This window comes from Palaemon carinicauda, chromosome 19 (genome assembly GCF_036898095.1).
Source record: "Palaemon carinicauda isolate YSFRI2023 chromosome 19, ASM3689809v2, whole genome shotgun sequence".
Taxonomy (NCBI): Eukaryota; Metazoa; Arthropoda; class Malacostraca; order Decapoda; family Palaemonidae; genus Palaemon; species Palaemon carinicauda.
Window position 1 is genome coordinate 123,422,581 of NC_090743.1, and position 24,333 is coordinate 123,446,913.

At 37.2% G+C, this 24,333-nt stretch overlaps 2 protein-coding genes across 2 annotated transcripts in view; both read right to left on the minus strand.

Annotated features, from left to right (window-relative positions):
• The window catches only part of LOC137658816 (transducin beta-like protein 3), a 76,367-nt gene extending 74,552 nt beyond the window's left edge, over window positions 1-1,815 (minus strand). The window contains exon 1 of the mRNA XM_068393888.1: window positions 1,688-1,815. Coding sequence (XP_068249989.1) covers window positions 1,688-1,713 — 26 coding nt within the window. The 5' untranslated portion in view covers window positions 1,714-1,815. The remainder of the gene's footprint in view (window positions 1-1,687) is intronic.
• Window positions 1,816-11,690: 9,875 nt separating this feature from the next.
• Window positions 11,691-24,333, minus strand: part of Trpgamma (Transient receptor potential cation channel gamma) — a 205,181-nt gene continuing 192,538 nt past the window's right edge. The window contains exons 17-19 of the mRNA XM_068394321.1: window positions 17,643-17,758; window positions 16,057-16,824; window positions 11,691-13,012 (exon numbers count right to left, since the gene is read on the minus strand). Of these exons, the coding sequence (XP_068250422.1) occupies window positions 16,096-16,824; window positions 17,643-17,758 (845 nt within the window). The 3' untranslated portion in view covers window positions 11,691-13,012; window positions 16,057-16,095. The remainder of the gene's footprint in view (window positions 13,013-16,056; window positions 16,825-17,642; window positions 17,759-24,333) is intronic.

Here is a 24,333-nt window from a genome sequence, read left to right on the forward strand (position 1 = left end):
GTTCGAAGTAGCGCTATCACACTGCTACTGTAGGCTGTGAGTAAAGGGGTTGCGCTCTATTTCTTCGCAATTTCCTGCTTTTATTACAGAAAATATTACTGTTTTGGTATCCAGGCTAATGCCTTTTATGTGATGTGTACCGAACTGCAAGGGGAATTACCGAAGTGGCTGAAAAACAACTTCGTAAAAACAATGATAAAATAAAAAATTTGTAGCATACTAACAGTGTGTGTGTTTTATTTTTAATTTTTAATTAGGCTAGTACCACGGGAAAGTATTATTTTGATAATGTTGTTACTTTTTTTCATCTAATTTTTAACCAGATTATCAAGACCGTCTCTCATTGGTGTGTAGGATTCCTTAATTTTCCATGAGGGTTATCATCTGTAGACAGTAAAAAAAAAAGAAGAAACCAGTGTGTATGTATAGTCAGTGCTTGTGTGAGAGAAAGAAGGGTTGTGGCTTTGCCAGGTGTTCCCGTTAGCCTGAGGACTTAATCTGATCCGTCTTGTCACAACTTAACTCCTACCTTATCCGTCTCCATATCAATTGACCTACTTCTACCCCCACTGACCAGTCCTGTATTCGAGACGGCCTTGGCTGTACCCCCACCCAACTTTTGAATGGGAATAAACATCAAAAGGTTTAACATGCTTTAGAAAAGGGTATCCTACTAACTAAGATTGACAATCGGTGGGAGGTATTTATGAACGGTACACAAGTATAGTTATAACAAGGGGAGTGGGACAACATTTTGAACAGAAAATATATGCTTTCCTGTAGTAAATGACATGCTTTAACCGAATTTGACCTTCATTTCAACCGCAAACAACCAGAACAACCTGTTAGACTACTTCTTACGCCACTACACACACTCTCTAAAAATGGTATAATTGAAATAAAATTGACATATTGCCACCCCAGTAGGTAAGTACAACAGGATACTACTCATAAGTTAGGTTAGGTTGGGAACCGTAAGTTTGGTGATTTCTTGTGTTTGCTCCCTGGGGTGTATGTATGATAGTGGCCACCTATAAGTATTATTATGTCTAACTTAGAATACAGTAGTGTAAGGGGGGTCGCAGGGGGGGTCAGCCCCCCACCCAGTAGGTAAGGACACGGCTTGTAGGTTAGGTTAGGGAGGAAAGTTCAAGTTACTTGATGTCCATTTTTGATGAACATATGAGGAACTGGCCAGTGATATACAAAGGCTCTTGTTCCCCTTTTAAAATATGGGTTTCCCATCACGACTATAGGAATTTCACAGCCAGTCTGTCCAAAATAACGGAGGCTTTGTATGTCATTGGCCAGTTCCTCCCTTGTGGATTAAAAATGGACATCAACTAACCTCAACTTTCCCCCCTAACCTAACCTACTAGCCGTGTCTTTACCTACTTACCTAACAGACCCTTGCGACCCCCCTTACACTGCCGTATTCTAAGATATCAGTAATCATACATAGAGGTGGCCGCTATCATACATACGCCCCGATTATTGTTAACCATTTTAAGGTTGACGTAGTTTGAAATAGGCATAGCATTAGGTTAGTCATGAACTGACTTAGCAGTATGAGTAATTACTCAAAAAAAAATATATTTTCGTAGTTTGACACGAGCGCCTACTACTAGGCATGTCTCCAACAAGTCTAGATAGACGAAAACTGATAAACTAACTAATAATTACTTACTTCACTTTTAAGAACAATTTTGACATGTTTTGATGTCACTGCGATAAAAAGCTAGATTAATTCAATGTCCACAAATCTTCATAGAAATACGGCAGCACTCAGGACATGCTTCTTGTATGACAGTAGTAAACAAACTAATTTACTACGAAAAACAGTTACAACGGCACTTCTCTTTACTGAGCTTTACTTCTTCTTCTCCGTTTTTTATATTTTGTCCTTTAATCATTATTATTATTATTATTATTATTATTATTATTATTACTAAGCCACAACCCTAATTGGAAAAGCAGGATGCTATATGCCCAGGGTTCCAACAAGGAAAATAGACCAGTGAGGAAAGGAAACAAGGAAAAATAAAATATCTTAAGAACAGTAACATTAAAATAAATATCTCCTATATAAACTATAAAAGTTTTCACAAAACAAGGGGAAGGGAAATAAGATAGAAAAGTGTGCCCGAGTGCACCCTCAAGCAAGAGAACTCTAACCCAAGACTGTGAAAGACCATGGTACAGAGCCTATGTCACTACCCAAGACTAGAGAACAATAGTTTGATTTTGGAGTGTCCTTCTCCTAGAAGAGCTGCTTACCATAGCTAAAGAGTCTCTTCTACCCTTACCAAGAGGAGAGTGGTCACTGAAAATTACTGTGCAGTAACCCCTTGGGTAAAGAAGAATTGTTTGGTGTTGTCAGTTGTATGAGGACAGAGGAGAATATGTAAAGAATACGCCAGACTATTCGGTGTGTGTAGGCAAAGGGAAAGTGAACCGTAACCAAAAAGGATCCAATGTAGTACTGTCTGGCCAATCAAAGTACCCCACAACTCTCTAGCAGTAGTATCTCACCGGGTGGTTGGTGCCCTGGCCAACCTACTACCTATTTCCCAATTTCCTTTTCTCACTAGCCTAGTGATAATATTAATTGATATGACAACTCTCTACTCTTTGCAGTTTATTAAAAAAAAAACCAAGCTTTCATTTATGATAGAACACCTTTTCCCCTATTTTATCCTCATTTGATTGTGTTCGTAGAACTTTTGCATGAAAGATTTATTAAAAGTTGAATGAGCTACTTCTCTAAACACCAGAACCATTTAATCTCTCTGAAGGATAAGAGAGAGAGAGAGAGAGAGAGAGAGAGAGAGAGAGAGAGAGAGAGAGAGAGAGAGAGAGAGAGAGAGAGAGAGAGAGAGAGACTTACCCAATAACGAAATAAGAATTTGACTTTCCCATATTTTTCATCGACGAAATTTTTGTACAAAGAATGTCCGTTTACACATTCTTTGTATATTTGAAATAGATCTCAGTACCACCAAGGAATCAGAATATCTACCAAAACTTTCCTGAAGGGGCCAATAAACCTTGCAGGTACATCAACTGTACTACTGGCCCAATCAGGGCAGAATCTAACCTTCATAATCATGATTATATGTCTCATACTATATCACTGTCAAAACTCAGTGTTACTACCATGCCTGCAACTCAGGTCTTGAATAAAAAAAAAATTTTTGCTAATCTTTAAATAAGAATTGTAGTGAATTACAAAATGGATCCAAAACATACTAATCTTCGAATTCTTTTAGTCACTTCTTCAACTGATATCTCATCATCCATATAAAGTTTTCTTCTTGGAAAAACCTTGTACGGATAATTACCTACAACTTCATTACATTTCTTCCTTGTAAAGATGGATAGGTACCCTATATGGACTTTGGGTCACTAGGGCTGTGAGGGCGGACAGTCTGTGCCGAGGTGCAATTAGGAGAAATGTCTCCACTTGTATTGACTGTCTCCATCAAACTTCTGGATGTAAATAAATGAATTAGAGCTTTAAGTGCATATCACTGTATAATAATTTTCCATTATCATTATTACCATCAGAAGATAGTTCAACTATACCACTGGTTTACGACACTTGACTCTCATACGGCAGTTTGAAGATTTATTCTTTGTAAAATTCAAGTTTTACATTATAGATAATTCTTTAAAAAATTTAATGATCCAAGAATTTGGGCCACATGACACTGGAACAGGGGAGGCAAAGCAGTTAAAAAGAGCTAGTGTGGGAAAGCCCCATAGATACACCAAGAAGTGAAGGTTAAACTGGAAGAGAGGGAAACAAAACATTGATAAAGGAGCATGTTACAAAGTGGGTGCAGCTGGGAAAAATTTGATTCACGCAGTGTTCAATAACTTGGACATAAGCAGAGTAAGGAACCTTTGCTTAGATCCCACATCAGTGGTTTATTTCTGAAAAACATATTTCACAGTCATTGTCGTATCAGTCCTTACATGATCAACTAGACTAACTTGATCACTGTCTCGCAAAGATAACTTCTATTCTGCTCTTCATTACACTCCGCCTTGACAGGTCTGATCCAAGATAACTCCACACAAGGAGATAACTTATATCTGCTTTTCTCTTTATGGAATTAGACATAAGGAGCGAGTTCTGTCTACTCTCTTCTGTTTAAACTACTACTAGGTCCAAGTCTTCACCTATTTGCCTTTTCCATGATTGCCATAGTTTTCTTACAGGTCTTGGTAACAATACTTACATTTCTCATCCTATGCCCTTGAGCTCGGTTATTTTTCCTGTATTTAGATTCTCCATCTCTCAACAAATGTTTTATTTGTAATGTATTCTATCTGCACCACAGCCATTAACCTTAACATTCAAAAGTTGCATATTTTCCAAATATCCCCCATTTTCTTTGTCAGTGACCATGTTCATTACTATAAACATCCCATGATGTTTATATTGCTTCATTTTCGAGGATAATTTTTAATCGACATTTAGAAATAAAATTTATGAATTTCATCATTTTCTTTTCTTCTAACTGGCTCATGTCTCTAGTATAATAATACAATACAATTTATAGCTGCAAATGGCATAAAGATAAAGCAAATGTGTGGTGAGCCAGTCTCCTTGCCTCTTCTGTTTTTGTTTCTCAAAGGTCCAACCAACTACCCCTCTTCCAGATTGTTTAAACTTTAGTGTTCTTAGACATTTAAATATAGTATGCCTTCCTATAATTTTTTTTCTTACCAAATACTGCGTAGATTGTTCAAGAGAATTGTTTTTGGTTGATTACAATCCTCTCTCTCTTTCTGCCTCATGAGGATGACAGATTTGAATAATGGTGTGAAAAATATGAAAGGCTCTCTGTTCAAAAAGTATGTTTCTACAGATGCCTTCCATGTGAAAAGTTCCAAACGTAAAAGGAAACTTAACAATAGTTCAGAGGGAAATCAAGGGAAGACCAAGTGACCTAGTGTTTCATAAGTTCCTTGTTTTACAAACGTGCCAAAACTTCCGTGCTGAAACTTAATCAAACAGGTAAACCAGTTATCAGTGTGTTGTTTCTTCCATCAGAACAGGAAGATCAGGATGAAATAAATGGATAGGAAGAACTAGAATGTAGTATCTGTTTCGTTACTTAAAAATACCCAAATAAGTTGCTGGGGTAAGTTCTGATGTTTCTTATTCTTCCAGATCTTCAGAGACAGCAGCTTCCAAGACTAGTTATACCTCAAGTTTTCATCTTTCGTAAATAAAATTGATAAATTGCTACCTCAATTACATAAAAAGGGTAGTAATTCTGGCTCTCGCTTAGTACTAAGACCTATTTCTCAGACATTCTGACTTGTATAAGACTAATCAGTTGCCAGGTTCTTCTAAATGAGTGGTCTCTTCATCCATCAATTGATCTATAAATTTGGAAGTGGTGGAGTCGACAGAACGTAGACATGTTTGTAACGTTACTAAACAAAAAGATAGACATTTTGTTTACCTGTCCTGGATCCCTGAGCAGGGAAGGTAGATGTCCTATTACATGGCTGGTCACATCTGGACCTTAATGTATTTCTACCATTTGCCATGATTTGACAGGTGTTAAACATGTCCAAGATTTCTACAAACTGTAGGCTGACCCATTCTGGCCACAAAGGGAATGGAATATCGCACACCTCTGGCCCTGTCAGAGATTCCGAGAAGGTAACCGTTCAAAACCAATCTGCTCTGGAAACCAATTTCAAAGTTGAGTCACCCAAATTCATCCATGCTATATCTAACTTGAGGGAGTCTGTCCACATAAAATAATCATAGCTTGCTTATGAAGATCGATGGGCTGTAGGTCCTTAGGGGACAGCTGGCGTTGTAATCTAATAACATTTTGAACCCATTAGTTTATAGCCTTCCCTTTTGTTTTGTTTTTACAAATTACAAGTTCTTGGTTTTGGATTTACATACATAAAATTCAGAGTAAGTTTTCATTTAGAAGGGACTTAGAGCTTAGTGGCAACGTTCCCACATCATAAGTAGAACGACCAGCGTTCAAATTATTATCAATCTTTCACCATGTATTTCTACAGGGTTCTTTGAAAACAATCTGGAGTATTGTATTACTGTACAAATGTATTTTGTGAAAGTTCTGTTACCAATTCTCTACACAGGTGAGTCTAGAATTGAATATATTTGGTACTTAGATGGAACTACTTTTTCTATCTCTTTCCTCCACTGGTGTCCCACCTACTGTACATTAGTGTTGATGTCAGCAACATGAACACCAAGAGATATTCATAGGTATAAATGGAATTTCAATAACAAAACTTGTTATTTCTATACTGCCCTGATGTTCATACAAATGCCCACCGTTCTCTCCAATTCCAGTCTAAATATTTGCACCTCCTCTCCATCATTTTTTGCTGTTAATATGAGTCATCTGCAGTAAACAGTTCTTAATAGCCCATTTTCTTCACTACTTTGTAGCATCTGACATTACCATGATAAAAAACGAAGACCTCAGCGATGATCCATGATTAAAGATTATCTTCAAATTCTTTTGATACACTAGCTATTACATCATTTCTATTTCTAATAATATAAAAGAGTAATATTAAAGGGATTTTGACGAAGGAAAAATCTATTTCTGGGCGAGAGACCCGTGTCGCCCAGTGAAATGCTCCTTTAGCACCATTTCTAAGGTATATAACTGCTATATATTACCAGAGAAAAAATTGCATGGGAATGCCAGGTTGAACCCAGCTCGCTCACCTGTATAAGGTGTTGATATAATACTGGGGCGCGATAAATCACAACCAGAGGCCTCGCACCATTTAGATGTCTCCTGTCAAAATCCCCGAACAGCGAGGCGCCGTTCAACCTCGTACTACTACTAACCAACCCATGCCAGTGACGTCACTCCTTTTTTAGCACGCAGTTTGATGACAATACTTTGTGTTGTGTGTACATTTCACTGTTTTTCTCTGGATTTACCTCAAGATGTCCGACTCCACTGTCACTACATCTAAGTTAAGTACCAGAGCTATGAGTTTTGAGATTTTGGAGGGAGCCTTGTCCGTTTTGGTTTATATTATTCAGTGTGATATGCCCAGAATTGCCGCGTAGCAACGAACAAAGTCCTCACCTTCCTTCGTCAACTGGGATTCAAAGTCAACTTCGGAAAATCCCGCCTGGTCCCGGAGACCAAGTTTCAATGGCTGGGTCTACAATGGGACCTATGCTCCCATACGCTGTGCCTCCCCAAAGCCAAAAGGAAAGAGATTGCGAGGAAGATGAGGCAATTTCTCAGGGAGAAGTTGACCTCCAGAAGGAACCAAGAGAGGATCCTAGGTTCCTTGCAGTTCGCCTCCGTGACAGACATCGTCCTACGTTCCAAACTCAAGGACATAAACAGAGTGTGGAGATCCAGAACAACCGCAAAACGCCGCGACAGACGTGCCCGCCTTCCCCCACTCCTGACATAATGAGTTTCTGGTACCTACTTCTTTTGTAATTTCTTCAAAGTATTTAATTTAATTATTTGGTTTCATAAAAATTGGTCTCAGAACCTGGGTTTTACAGTTACTGTATTTGTTTCAGAACGTAAGTCAATCGTCCCCGAAAGATCCACAAATACATGGTATATCTTCCTCTGCATGATACTCCACTATTACTATTTACTATATTATTTTTTCTGTTGTTTATATCTCTGGTATGAAGCCAAACTGACACTTATCAATCCTGGCCTTTTTAAAATCAATTTCTGCAACTCCATTTCTAGTACTGTACTAACATGACAGATTTAAGTTATGTTCCTGTCTTGATTTCTACATTACAATCCAATCTCCATTTCCTTTATATAACAACTGGTCCTATCTCTTCCTTTACTAAAGTTTCATACACTAATATGATAATGGCTGATAGGCACTACTGTTGCTTTCGTAGTCTCATTTTACCACAGATGGTCTAAGGCTTATACACTTTCGATTTGACAGTTCCTTTTAATCTCTCCAGTATATCTATCAAATGATTCAACAATGGATGGTCCCTCTAGCTCAAAATCCTGTGAGGATTGCACTTACAGAAGCTTTTCTACAAGCTATGAATGACTGTGATTTTTGTTCACCTACCTCCATAATCACTTTCCAGGAACTACTTTCCATCTCTTTCACATTCAAGATCTTGAGGCATTTTATCAAAAGACCAACTCATATGTACCTTCATACCTCTATTGTTCAACTATTTACACAGGATTAGCTTTTCTAGAAGATGAACTGGAGGTCTTTAACGAAGAACCTAATTCAACAAAAAGAAAAGAAATAAATTAGTATTCTTATAAAAAAAGGCCAACTCAGCACAGTACTATGTATTACTCACATATCAATGCATTCCTTCATGATGAAAATATAGCACTGAAAAATCTATAGAAAATACAAAGAAAATATCAGCCTCCAATAAGCCACCTCTAACCCAAAATTTTGGTAGGATATTAATACATATCTTTTTTCCTGTCCTTCCATTTATTAATTTGTCCGTGTCTGGTCGTATACAATCTACTGGTAATCTATAGCAACAATAATCCATAAAACTCCAACAAAAACACATTTCTTTATCACAAACATCCATTCACATCCACACAGACTTACTCATGAACATACATGGATGCATTCACACTAAACACAATGTTGTCCTTGGACTATACACCAGTTTATTCCAAGAATAACTAGATTCCCTGGACATGAAGAAATAAATGTAAAATGAAACTCTACATGTATTGACATAGATAATAAAATTACTTGACTAGATTACTCTTGATAAAAAAAAATTAGCTAAATAAAATGACAAGAAAGCACAAGACTCTCTTAATGATAAACAAATAGTTTAGTACTGTATTTGAATTGAAAAATACGGGACTGGAGGAGCAAAAAATTTCCTTGATTAAAAATTGATCAATAACTTACTTTAATAAAATTCATCTCCTGACACTTATACTATACAGAATATGCATTTCTTCATCTGTATGTAAACTGGAAACTGAGCAATTATGAGTCTTTCACGGCATGAATCACCAAATAAGCTGTGGTATCAACTATGGGTGGATTTATTTGAGCATCTGTTTAGTTCAAAGATATGTAGAAATTCCAAATTTTCACACAAACTTCTGTTATATATTTTGGTTTTAAATGAGTTTAGAATTTAACCTGGATTGTGAGAAAGAAAGAAAATGGCTGTTAGAACACGGGGTATCATATGCATTTTACTTTTCCATATCGGCAAAACATAAGAAATTAATTTAAAATCTCATAATGTGCCATTTTCGAGACATTTATGGATGGTGAACTATAAAACAAAAAATGACATAGAAATAATGCAGATAAAAGTATATTTTCACAACTTTGGCTGAGAATGCAGACAACATTCATAATAAATGAGGCCAAAACTATTACAACGAAGATTAATGGCATAGGCTGATTGCCATCAAAGACTGTTATCAAATAAACAAAAAAATAGTCAAACCACAAGTGACATTTCTTTAAAATTGTACTAGTTATACAAAAAAGTTAATATAACTTGACCAAAGACTCAACCTTCAATATTCGTATAGTAGCATGGAATTACAGTATATCATAAAATATGGCTCTTCAATTGCTCCACAGTGATTAATATTTGTACATTCTTTTGTAAATTTCAAATGATAAAATGTAGCATTACTGTACTAATATCTAATTTTTCATTTCAATCTATTTTGTGATTCGTTTTCTCAGCCAGTAAGGATTTGTACAGTAGTTCATAGAAAGTGTGTTTGTCAACCTGTTGCATAAATATAGTAGTGTATCTTATATATTTCACTTGTACGAAATGTAATTTCTTTTTATACATATCACATTACAAGGAACAGAAATACTACTAAAGGTGTTTTATACATAGATATTTTAAATGATTTTCTTTAGCTGACCAATATCTGCAAATACATTTTAAATATAATTGTACTAAATGAGACAAAATCAAGACTAAATCTGGTAAATTCTGCTAAAGCATGCAACAGCATTTTAAATAACTTACAAAAGCCAAAAGAACAAACTGTAAGATGTCAAAAGTCCAAAGGAATATATACGTTTAAGTGCGTTTACCACCCCATCCATACAATGAATATAACATGAATCATCCACCTTTATTTCATTTACTGATAAACAATAACCCTATCAGGACCAATACTTGGGTACAAAAAAGGCAATATTTATTTCATGTATATATATATAATATATATATGCATTATATATATATCTGGGTATAAGCAACAGAAATTACATTTTTAATACTATAGAAGGATTGAAACTAGGTTCACGCAGAAGCCTGAAACCACTGCAGCTTCTGCCTTTAATACATGACGAAGTGTTCGTTGCTAAAAGAGATACGAAAACCAATTATTTACAACACTGTTCATGCATTATGTACATACTGTTCATAAAGACCAGAGTTCAGTAGGAGGACCAGAGGAATTTGAACCATTTTAACAATAATAAGGCTATTTTATTATTTTTTTCATCTGTTTGTATAAAGTTCAGCAATAAAATCCTACAATACAATAGTTTTTATTGACTCAAGTCAGGAAAATACTACGGAAGTTCAATTGGGACCTTTGCATCCTAAAATTTATGATTATAATATTCTCCATATTTCATGATAATTTCTTTGGCTAACAAAATTACAGCATCAAATGATCAAAAACAAAGAATTCACTTATATCTTCTATCAAATTTGCCAAGAAATTAGAAATTGCTGAAATCATAACTATCATAGCGAATCCCTCTCCCCAATACATAAACAAGAAATCTAAAGCTTCCTCTATGCTGCCTAAGCAATATATAGTAATTCCTTTTCATTCAAAAACAATGGAAAATATAAAAACAAGTTACAGTAAAGAAATTTCCTATATTTTCTTCAGTTCTTTGCATTTAACTAAAAAGATTTCAGTTTCTTTGAATGAAATTTCCAATACAGGGTATAAATTTTCATGAGACATGGAAAAATCATCCAGACACTTTTCTCTCCATTAATGTGACAACTGAACCTCAAACTAGCCACAAAAAACAATTTTGTAATTGTACAAAATCTTTAATATATTTTCATATAATTTCCCATGCACGGACTCCTCATCAATGTAAAAACGGCTTAAGAAAACTTACAATACGTGAAAGTTAATACAACAGATGGAAGTCTTGTGATGATCCGTAACAATAATACTGATGTGACAGATGTATGAGAATTATTTCTCTCTCACTTATCAAACAAACTGACACTCTTCGAAGAGGGCGAGGGACTCCCCTGTCTCCCCAATAGGAATGTTCGAAGCCCTCTTCAATAGAAATGAATGACTGAAAAATCAATATAATACAAAAATTAAGAGGTTTTATGCATCATTATATATATATATATATATATATATATATATATATATATATATATATATATATATATATATATATATATATATATATATACACAGAATATAGTATTTAGATATAAATAATCAAATAAATACACACAAATATATAATTATATATATCATATATATATATATATAATATATATATATATATATATATATATATATATATATATATATATATATATATATGTATATATATATATATATATATATATATATATATATATATATATATATATATATATATATATATATATATTCAAAATCTGATTTGGTTGATAAGAATGAGTATCGTACTGCAAAAAACAATGATGTTACCTTACAGCAAGTCTCAAGTATAACATCAAATTAGTAGTTGGTGAAACAATTTATGAAAAAAAAAACACTTTTAATTATGTACAAAATTTTTTATGATGTAGCCTACATCACGGCAATAAAATGCAACCATTCCATCCAATGAATTTACGTAGACTGCAACAGTTCTACTACCACCACTAAAACAAATGAAGTCAAAATATCTTCATTTACTTCTTTTGGCGACGAACAACTTACAAAGAATATTTAGCACCAACTGCACTTAAGGACCAGGATACAGAAAATGGTGAATATTAGAAGCCAAAGCATATTTTGTGCACTTTTCCAACTCACCTACTATGTATGAAACTGAATCTAAGTCCTATATAAAAGCATCAAAATTTAATCGTTTTCTAAAGTTCAACCCGTGTTTACGGTTAATCCGCATTAACAGATAATCCGTATTCCTCGATACATTTAGTATTACCATCAATTAACTTCAAAGAACGACAAAGGTCTTATAAGCACTTAACTGAGAAGAGGCCCTTCTGTACATACTTATATGCCACTTAAGAGTATATGTGTGCGATCTTGAGCAGTTTTGTAGAATTCAGGGCTGACTGGGTCATTCAGCTCCCACAAGCACTTGTTTAGATAACTGTCACTTATTCTAAAGCAGTGGGTCAAAACCAATGCGTGCTTTAGGTCAACTTTAGTAACCTCAGGAACCATAATCAAAGTCAGGACTTTAGAAACCTACAAAGTATCCCAAACAAGAAATGGTTTCCTTCACAAAATGATTAAAATGTTCAAGGTCAACAACAACTTCATATATATAAGTACTGTGTATATAAAACCATTCTTCTTCATCCTAAAAATGGTATCCTAAGACTCAAATTACAATGAGGGAGGGATAGACATTATTAATATTGGGTTCTATCACAACAGTATAGAAATGTACCTTTTTGGTCAAATCTGTTTGTTAAAAATCTCATTATTTTACAAACAAGTGGGAATGCTTCCATTAGTTCCCTTAGCACTCTCGTATTTACAAATTGGATGAGAAAATATAAGGATCTGAAATGAGACGGTGATCTTTATACTAAGTCAGTATAGGGTCCATTTTCCTATTTATTTTAATAATACAAACAGTATGGAAAAACGGGCTCTACTGACCTAGCTTTAAAGAGTCATAGTCACATACCATATCACTAATATTATGGGTGCAGAGGTGATATTTGAATCCATATACAGATGAAACTGATGAAGAGTCGAGTTGGTGCATTAAAAACTTGAATCTGAAAATTAAAATACCATTGTTAACAAAGGAAAGAAGGAAATACAATACAATGTATTATACATGATATAAATACTGCATTCAATGGAAATCTAATCATCCTGCAGATTTAACGAAATCTATCAGATGTTTTCAAAGCACAAAGCTGCTCTTACCCGCCAAAAAGTAAACTTAACAATTACGTTTTTGGAAGATTTCATCTATATCTATGATGAAGATTATTCCAATTACTTTAATTTGTTATTATTATTATTATTATTATTATTATTATTATTATTATTATTATTATTATTATTATTATTATTATTATTAGAGTATTATTATTATTATTACAGTATTATTATCATTATTATTATTTTCCTTATTATTATTATTATTAAAACTTGCTAAGTCACAACCCTAGTTGGAAAAGTGGGATGCTGTAAGGCCAAGGGCTCCAAAAGGGAAAATAGCCCAGTGAGGAAAGGGAATAAGGAAAAACTACAATAGAAGTTTAAGAACAATAATAACTTTCAAATAAATCTTTCATATATAAGCTATAAAAACTTGAAATAAAGAGGATAAAAACTTCAAAATAATGAGAGGAAGAGAAACAAGATAGAATATTGTGCTCGAGTGTACCCTCAAGCAAGAGATCTCTAACCTAAGACAGTGGAAGACCATGGGAGAGAGGCTAGAGAACATTGGTTAGATTTTGGAGTGTCCTCCTAGAAGAGCTGCTTTCCATAGCTAGAGTCTCTCTTCTACCCTTACCAAGAGGAAAGTAGCCACTGAACAATTACAGTGCAGTAGTTAACCTCTTGAGAGAAGAAGAATTGCTTTGTAATTTCAGTGTTGTCAAGTGTATGAGGAAAGAGGAGAATGTGTAAAGAATAAGCCAGACTATTCAGTGTGTGTGTCAGCAAAGATGAAATAAGCCGTAACCAGAGAGAGGGATCCAATCTAGTACTGTCTAGCTAGTCAAAGGACCCAATAACTCTCTAGCGGTAGTATCTCAACAGGTGGCCGGTGCTTTGGCCAACCTACTACTATAAATCTTCAAGTTTATCCATGAACACGTAGAAAATCCAGAAAAAATCTTAAGAGCCGAATTGTAAAATTTATACCAGACAGATACTTTAGTAATTAAGAACATACATTCCTACTTTTTGAAGGCTTATAAACATCTAATCCAAATAACACCTATCAAATACAGGAGTAAACATTAAACCTAAGTTATACTTGGCAACATCAACATGAATATCTGTGCCCTGACCAGCTTTTTAGTTCAGCCTTTGGAGTTTAAGTAAGATGTACCTTTCAACAAGATATTTAGAGCATAATCTCGCAACATATTCATAACATAGTATTGGCTCCAAAATCTATTTTCCCGAATTTCAAAGAAAAAACTTCAGGGGAACTACTTTACTTGGCTGTAAGAAATATAAATAAAATTTGATTTAATAATAATAATAAAGTTGATATCACTATGAACAAGAATGTCACAAGAGCAAACAAGAAAACTACAGCCCGCAAGCAAAACACAGTACAAAATCAGTTTTATAAAAGGTGAAATAAATAGGAATTTATCAATCTTAAAAATGCTAGGTACTGAATCAATAAAACAATGCAAATGATAATCAGTATAGATCACCTAAGGATATATATATGAATGAGAGAGAGAGAGAGAGAGAGAGAGAGAGAGAGAGAGAGAGAGAGAGAGAGAGAGAGAGAGAGAGAGAGAGAGAGAATTTCAAATCTCTCAAAAGGAAACATCCATCTTGGGTAGCTCTTTCTAAGAATTTTCATGCAATTTGTGTGAAAGAGAGAGAGAGAGAGAGAGAGAGAGAGAGAGAGAGAGAGAGAGAGAGAGAGAGAGAGAGAGAGAGAGAGAGAGAGAGAGAGAGAGAGAGAGAGAGAGAGTATTTCAAATCCCTCTAAGTGAAACATCCATTCTTGGGTAGTTCTTGCTAAGGAAATTCATGCAATTTATATCAGACAAGTTTGTACACAAATACAGGTAGTAGATAAAAAATGCTACTCTAATGTAAAAAAATAGGAACTAGCATAATAGTCTCCATTTACAATATCTTCTTGAATTCCACAAGCAAAGATTCAAGCAGGACTCATAAGAGGTAAAAACCTATGTGAATGGGTTAGTATTGCTGAACCAATATGCACTGTGCTCATACAACAAAGCACAGACAAGGTACTGATTAGTGTTGTGCACCACAAAACTTCATTTCCAAGCATTGCAGCTATTGATATTATCTTTAAATTACATCCACAAAATACTTAGTCAGTTTTGAAGTTGTGATGCCTATTACACATGCAAAGGAATATATACTATATTGTATTCTAAAGGATTATTTTCTTATTGTATAGGTAAATAGCCGTTTTGCATTTTGGTGTTCAGTATAACTTCAGGAAAAACTATATTACCTTTTCAACCTAATTTACTTCTACAGAGAATTTTGCATTAACAAAACTCATGTACAAGAGAGAGAGAGAGAGAGAGAGAGAGAGAGAGAGAGAGAGAGAGAGAGAGAGAGAGAGAGAGAGAGAGAGAGAAATATTAATCTGATTTCCTTAAAGATAGTATATTGTCCTTCTATTTCATAATATGAATTTAACAGAGATCTATCGTAAGTTTCTTGTAATACAAAAACAAATTTCAAATGGTGTTATCCACAATTAATATCAGAATCATTCCATTACATATGATACCTTATATAGCCTACAGTGTAGTAGTGGAAGATTAATTTTTTAAGTTTCTTTTGTTTTATGTATATCTTTGAGCAAATTCTCACCTCAAACCCAATTGAAATGTCATTGTAATATGATTTCCCATTCAAGATGTGTATGTTAAGTAGACACAGCTTGTTTATCAGAGATAATCTCATTGAAATGTTAACATCTAATCTGCTCTATCATTCAAGAAGATACTGTAATATCTTTACTTTTACTGATTACTGTATTCACAAAATAATGAGAAAGCAGCATTAAATTAAAAAAAAAATTACTATGGAGCGACTATTATATGGGAAAAAGTGCTATGAGACTTGCTTTTATACGAAGGCGATGGTATGTGTTAAGTAGTAACAATCAAAGCCAACCAGCCGTCATATGTCGGTTGACCGGCTGGATGCCAGGCAGACGAGGTGCTTGAACTAAACCATTTGCTGGCCTTCCACTGTCCACCAGAGGCTCTGAAGACTCACTAATTGCCATTGGAGGTAAAGACCCACTTCCCCCTGACGATGGCGATGTAGCAGTCGTCGTAGTAGGTTCTGTAACAGCGGTGGCTGTGGTGGACGTTGGAGGACGCGGCCAAGGGGAATATGGAGGTGGAGGCTCAGTTTCAGCAGATGAGTGAGAGGGACTACTGCTGCTGACACCGCCAACAGCAGACTGATCAAAGCTAACAGAATTCTTGGGAGGTCTTTTGACTGATTCCTGCTGGCTGACCAGGGCTGCTGCATCTAAATGCATTGTCCCACTGACCTCCAGGTTACCACGTTCCCTTCGGCTTCCTTCAGATGACCCGTCTGGATTTCTAAGTATACTGGGAGGAAGATTCTGCAAAGGAGTTGGAGTACCACACCCACCATGGGCATCTTCTGAGTCCCCAGTGATTTCATTGCCAGGGTCAGAGGAGAGGGATTCATCTGAATGAGACCTGGATAATAATTTTTTTACATTGGCAGTCTTTGCTGCCTCGACGAGTGTACCCCAACGTTTCTTGTTGGTAGGTCGTCCAAGTCTTGCTTCTGCCAACCTGGCCAAACGTGCTAGTTTGTTTTGAGGTGACCTCTTTACTGCAGCCTCAGCAACCTGTAGAAACCACGAAAAGGGATATTTATCTGTAAGCCATTATGCAACTATCACTGCTGAGGTGGAGGGAGAAGTCTCCCATTTCTTTTTGTTACATATGAATTTCTCATGACCAAATTTTGCTCTGTCAAAGAGAGTAAAATATGATTATTTCCATCACTTCAAGTTTATTTCACATTAAGGGAATACAAAATTGTCAGTATGATTCTTTTCTGGGAAGAGATTGAAGTAACATTGGGAAGTTAGATATCTGCTGCAGTAGGGGGGTGGTTATGGAGTGGAAGACAGGGAAGATGGTACAACTGGTAAGGTAGCAGCAACAGCAGCAGCAAATGATTTTTAACTACATGAGTGTAACAGGACAACAATATTAAGGCCCACCTGCCCAAACTGAAGACAGTGGACACTTTACACAAACATTTCAGCACCATAGCTGCAAATTGGGGGACCAACAATAAATATATTTATTTATAAATATATATATGCTTGGGGAAGTATATCGACGGTTTTGATGGGAAGAATAGAAAACACTGAATATGGGAACCAAGTTGATTTTAGATTGGGAAATTCAGAATTACTTACAATCTTAATATGTGAGGTGGTTATTCTGAAAGGAAATTGTGTTTGGAATGATTTAGTAGTTGTTAACAGGGGAGCTATACTATATTGATAATAAATCAATAGTAAAAATATTTCTCTATTATCTTTAGCTGATGCTTTTGAGCCTTTTTATAACATAAAAGATCACTATGTCATAAACCTTCTTTCAATCTTTAGAAAGCCTAATTTTATTGGTGCCATCTGCCCATTATCCTTACCTCTGTTGTGGCAGGAAGGACAGTCGCATTGAATTGCGGTGCCAGGGAGTTGACACCGAGGTTGAACCCTTTCATGAGCCGCCTCTCCTTCTGACGGTTCTTCTTTCCTCCAGTACCTGGAGTGGTATAGTCGGAATAGAAGGTTAGACAGATGTTATCCTTTTATGCCTTCCTTGCATACTGTAAAGGGTCAAGTTGTCTTAATGTAATTCAAGTCAGAATAGGATCAATTAGTATCATAAATATAATTGCATTTAAATTTTGTATATAAATATAATTGCATTTAAATTTTGTATATCTATGTGAATTATATCTATACTGTAGTACTTAGTAAATACTAGATAAACTTATTCAATGACCAGGGTTTTTACACGGAAACTTGGAAATTTATAAACTCGTTTTGTAATACAATGTATGTTAAAGAAACCAAATAATTACAGGCTAAAAAAGCCACTAACAAAAATAACAAATTCTGATATACTGTACACTGAATAATCATATTCCACTTGGTAAAATTACAATCAAGTAAACATAGTAAATAGAAATCACAAGTAAAATGGCTGTTTAAGTTATCCTCCTCTGTCCTAAAACGTCAATTAAAAAGAAACCATTTGGAGAATACATATTGAATAGGGAGAAAGGAATGAGATATGTAGTGCTGATGATAACTAATGGTACAAAGGGTATCTAATTCTGTCAGGCAGGAATTTTTCAACATCAAAATGAATTGACAAAACTGTCAAGGGAAGGGTCCGTATTACAAAGGGGGGGCCCATGGGTTTGAGGAATTTCACTTAAGATGGATTTTAATCATAAATGAACATTTAGGCCAAGTGCAAAACATTTATCATGATATACTGTACATTGATAATTCATGTTGAAAAATTATAGGACTCATTACCATGATGACTGTAGAATTTATTTTCTACTGATCATGGAGATAAAATTTAGACCTTTTCAGATCGTAAAAAACTGGTAATTGTTCTGTCAAGAAGATTTTGAAAACTTCAGCACTGGATCTCATTGAAGAAGAAATCTGCAGTGTGAGGCCTATAATTATCTTAACGACAAAGTATGGCCTAATTCACTTTAGATACAACCAAAACCAATACATCTATAATTCAGTTACTATGGGTACAACAGGAGATGGTATTCTAATGAGGGATTTGCAATGATGGATATGTTGCTTTAGGAAAATATTTGATTTATCTCCTATGTACGGTATAATGCACAGTATTTTTAACTCTTATATTTACCTTGAACTTTTATCATGAAACTCTAAATTACTCCAAGTGTGAATTGTGATGAATTTAAGAAAAAAAGTGATTTACAGAAACGCTCCAGTCTTAAACATTGGCAGTCTGTTTGGCATTCACTTGTTGATCTAAATTAAGCACAACTTTCAGTTAAGTACAATACCATCAACTTTCAATACAATGTAAAGCTAAATTTAGTGTGCCTATATTCCATATGTTATATTTGCGTTGAAGTTAAACACAAAGATAGAATTGAACTTAAACATACAGGCTATATAAAATAAAAAATTCTATAAAAGGTTTTTATACTTTTATAGAATTATGATTCTCTTATATTGTAATTAAATTTCTGTTTAGGCCTTTAACCTTTTTATATATTCTCATTTTAATGTGTAATTAAACTAAATTCATACCTAAAGTTAAAACAGGTAGAGAGATTTGAAGGTAAAAAAATATCTTTTAATCTATTATTTCTACACTCACCTGATGTTCATATGGCTTTGTTCTCAACATTTTGATTTACACCAACACAACCCATTTTCTTGACTTCAAGGCCCCTGCCCACCAAGGTGACACCTGGTAGCTCCCAGCCACCCACGGTGGAGGCAAAATGCACCTGTCATCCTCAGTCTTGAAGTCAAAGCTAATATCCTATCCTCTTGACATCATTAGTCAGTGGGGAGTAGGGAAGGCATGTGCAGTATATGAACCTCAGGTGAGTATGGAAATAAATTTGATTATTGAAATTTCAATTATTTCTATGAACCTCCCCTGATGCTCACACTGCTGACTCCCACACTTTGATAGAGGTGGGTCATGAAGGAAAGAGGTAGGAAACTGGTGAGGGACCTATGGTCGTGGTTCTATCACGCCCCAGTTACTATACCAACGCTCAGAGTGAGTGAGCTGGGTTTATTCCTGGCATTCCATGCATCCTTTTTTCTATGGTATATTTAGCAATATTTATTCCTTAGAAATGGTGCTATAAGGAGCATTTCACTGGGCGACACAGGTTCCTCGCCCAGAAATAGATTTTTCCTTCGTCAAAATCCCTTTTACACACCAGACTCGCCTCACAGTCTAGTGTCTCATACCACACCTTCAGGTTATAACTTGTTGCTTAAGATTGTGTTTCTAAATAAGGGATTTTGACGTAGGAAAAATCTATTTCTGGGCGAGGGACCTGTGCCGCCCAGTGAATAAGCTCCTGTTAGCACTTATTCTTAGGTAATTTACTGCTAAATATACCAGAGAAAAAATGTAAAGGAGTGCTAGGTTAACTAGCTCGCTCACCTATTGGTGTCGGTATAAAATTGGGCGTATAATCCAGAGGTCCCGCACTATTTAGATTCATCCACGACAAAGACCCCAATAGAGGAGAGCCGTTCAACCTCACTCGGCACCAGCAACTCTGCATCCGCTCAGAACCCAACTCCTTAGCACCCAAAGTTTGGGGACTCCAAGGGAGAGGAGCTGGGAGGGTTCACTGGGCGGCACAGGTCCCTCGCCCAGAAATAGATTTTTCCTACGTCAAAATCCCTTTTCTGGGCTTGAACCTGTGCCGGCCAGTGAATATATACAAGAGAAATGTCACCAAACTTGCAAAATAAAGGAAAAACATAAACATAAGGGAAATACAAGTTGCTTTAATCAGAGATGAGTGCCAAAAACAGCTATAAGGGTATCTTAAAAAGAACATAAATCCACTTGGTAGAACAATTGACCAAAAAAGGTAAGGTATAATAATGCCGTGAGTGATGATATATACAGATACTCAGGAGTCAAAAATTTACAAATATAATAATAGTAATCAGGTGCGAAACCAACGAATACAAATAGGGTATAAATGAGGCAGGTAAGGGGGAGAGATAAAATAACAAGGAATTAACATATGAGTTACCTGGGGGTAACTACGCTCCCTGCAGCTACTGTAGGAAATTTAAGGGCTTCCAAATGTTTAAGGTAGTGTTTCTTGAACACTGAGGATGACTTCCACCCTGTATACCTGGAAAGATCCGTAAAATTCATGTGGTGAAAAAAGTTCACCGAAGTAGCAACCGCTCTGATATCATGTGCAAGAGGAAAAGAGTCAGGGCTAGCTTGTTTAATAAAATACAAAATTTGTTGCCTGATCCCTTTAATGGTAATGGTACCGCCTTGTTCTCTAACGAATAGAGGCCCCGAGGAGTTAGAGGAGGTCTGGGATAAATAAGACCTAAGAGTAGTAACAGGGCACAGAGACGGATCTTGCGTGAGGGGAACAATTTTCCAGGAGGACCATCTGTTCTGAGGGTCTTCGTTCTTAGCTAAAAAGAATTTGTTAGGTGAAAGAAGGACCTCTCCCGAAGGAAGGAACTCAATATGACCCGGGTCTCTTGACAAAGCTGCCAGTTCAGAAATTCTTGCCCCGGAAGCCAAACTCACCAGGAAAAGTGTTTTCCTGAGAAGGGGAATGTAATCACAAGAACTGTTAATGGTATCAGAAGCCAATTTGAGTACATCATTAAGGAACCAGGTAACCGGGGTAGGACGAGTAACCGGTTTCAGTCTGGCACAGGCTTTCGGAATTGAAGCTAACACAGAGTCGGTTAAGTCTATGTTAAAACCCACTAGGAATATCTTTTTCAAGGCAGATTTAATAGTGGTGATAGTATTGGCTGCCAGACCTGATTCTAATAAAGTTCTAAAGAAAGTGACTGTAAGGTTCAAGTTCATACAGTGTACGTCTGAGTCTATCAAAAATTTAGCCAACTTTTTAACCGCAGAATCATATTGGCGGATGGTGGAATCCCGTTTATCTGATTCTAGGAACAGGGTGTTTTTAGGATCGATATTGGCACCATGCATGGCCGCAAACTTCATGAAGTCCCTAAAGTTAGGGCGCTCTGAATGTTTGAGAAAGCGTACACAACGCATGTTTGTACTATCTGAGACAGAACCGGATTGGGTATCGGGTGAGGATGTAGTCTCAACTCTCGCAGGAGAGGATACCAATTGCTCTTGGGCCAGTTGGGTGCGACCAAGGCTACTCGTCCCTTGAAGGATCTCAGCTTGTCTAGGACTTTCAGTAAAAGATTCACCGGGGGAAAGAGATAAATCCTTTCCCAGATGTCCCAATTCTGTGACATAGCGTCTGTGGCGTAGGCCTGAGGGTCTAGATTGGGAGCCACATATACTCTCAACTTGTGGTTGGACTCCGTGGCGAAGAGATCCACTTGGAGACCCGGAACCCGAGAGAGAATCCACCGGAATGACTTTAGATCGAGTGACCATTCCGATTCTAGAGGGGAGGTCCGGGACAAGGCGTCTGCCACTACGTTCCGGACTCCCGCCAGATGGACAGCTGAAAGATGCCAACGGTTCGAGGCTGCTAGGGAGAATATGGCTACTAGAACATGGTTCAGAGGCCCTGATTTTGATCCGCCTCTGTTGAGGCAGCAGACCACCACTTCGCTGTCGAGAACCAGACGAAGGTGTTGTCTCTTGGGTGGAGCGAGACGTTTCAGGGTTAGAAGAACTGCCATGGCCTCCAGCACATTGATGTGAAATTGGCGGAATAAGGGAGACCAAAGACCTTGAACTTTCCTGAGCTGAGAATAGCCTCCCCAACCTGATAGGGATGCGTCCGTGTGAATGATTAACTTCGGAGGCGGAAATCGAAGGGGAACTGACTTTGACAGATTGTTGGCCCTTGTCCAAGGTAGAAGTCTTTCCCGGAGAATGGGAGGAAGGCGGACTTTCCTGTCCCGGAGCTTCCGGTTCGCCCTCGAACGCCAGACACGATTGATATCTTTCAATTTTGCCTTCAGAAGTAGATCCGTCACTGAAGCAAATTGAAGGGACCCTAGGATCCTCTCTTGGAGTCGTCTGGAACTTACTTTGTCTTTGAGAAAGCGTTTGGTGTTCATTGCAATCTCTAACCTCTTGGGTTTGGGAAGACACAGAGTATGAGATATAAGATCCCATTGCAGGCCGAGCCATTGGAACTTTGATTTCGGAAGAAGACGGGACTTCTTGAAGTTGATCTGGAAGCCTAGAGATTGAAGGTATTGGATGACTCTGTGAGTGGCTTTTAGGCAATTTTGGGAGGTGTCTGACCAAATGAGCCAGTCGTCCAGATAGGCTACTACTTGAATCCCTTGATTTCTGAGTTCCTGAACAGCAACTTCTGCTAACTTTGTGAAGATCCTTGGGGCGATGTTGAGCCCAAAGGGCATCACCTTGAAGGAGTAATTTTTGTTTCCTAGGCGGAAGCCTAGATACGGACGGAAGTGTCTCGCTATCGGGACGTGATAATAGGCGTCTGTAAGATCGATAGAGGTGGTGACGGCCCCACGGGGAAGTAAGGTCCGCACCTGCGAGACGGTAAGCATTCGAAACTTGTCGCATTGAATGGACAAGTTGAGAAGGGATAGGTCTAGAATCACTCTTCTCTTGTCCGAATCCTTCTTCGGGACACTGAACAGCCGACCCTGAAACTTCAGGTGTTTCGTTTCTTGTATGGCGTTCTTTTGTAACAGGTCCTGGACAAATTCGACTAGGTCCGGAGTGGAATGTTGATGAAATCTGTTCGGAGGTGGAGGTCCTTGAATCCAACTCCACCCCAGTCCCTTGGAGATGATACTGAAAGCCCAGGGACTGAACCTCCATTTGTTGCGGAAGGCATAAAGCCTCCCCCCTACCCGCTGCACCTCAGTATTGGTTTGAGGAGTTGCCTCCATGTCCGCCTCGGAAGTTCTTTCCCTTGCGAAAGAATCTACCTCTACCTCTGTTCTGGTTTGAACCACGATGGTAGCCTCTACCTCTGTTATAACTCTGGGAAGAGCCTTGAGCCTCATAAGACTGGTTAAAGGCTGGAGAGGTGGTGGAGGCACCGGGAAGCTGGCTCTTAGGGAGCAGAACGGTGACATAGTCGTCCGATGAAGGAGCCCGAGAGGTGGAAGGCTGTGCAGGAGCAGCAGGAGATGGAGGAAGAGGCTGACGGAAAATAGACGAACTACTCTGCTGTTGCCGGAACTGGGTGGAGGTATACGGGCGGAGCTTCTTCCTACCCCGGGCTTGGTAATTTGCGGGATCATATTTCCGCTTAGGAGTCAAACCCCAACGGGTTTTAAGGCTCTGATTAACCCTAGTAGCCTCTGCCAAGACTTCCTCCACAAGATCCTCAGGGAAAAGATTTGAACCCCAGCAAGAGGACCGGATAAGTTTATTAGGCTCGTGCCTAATAGTCGCCTCAGCCAGGACGTGTTTGCGGCACCTACGTTTGGCAATAGCAAAGTCATATAGATCGAAATATAACGACTGCAAAGTAGCCTTATTGAGAGACTTAAAGATACTCTCAGTATCATAAGTTAAGGCTATCGACTCCGTAGACGTGGCCAAGTTCAAAGTTCGACCAACACGTAGGCGGGAATCATACTCCTGTTTAATAAGGG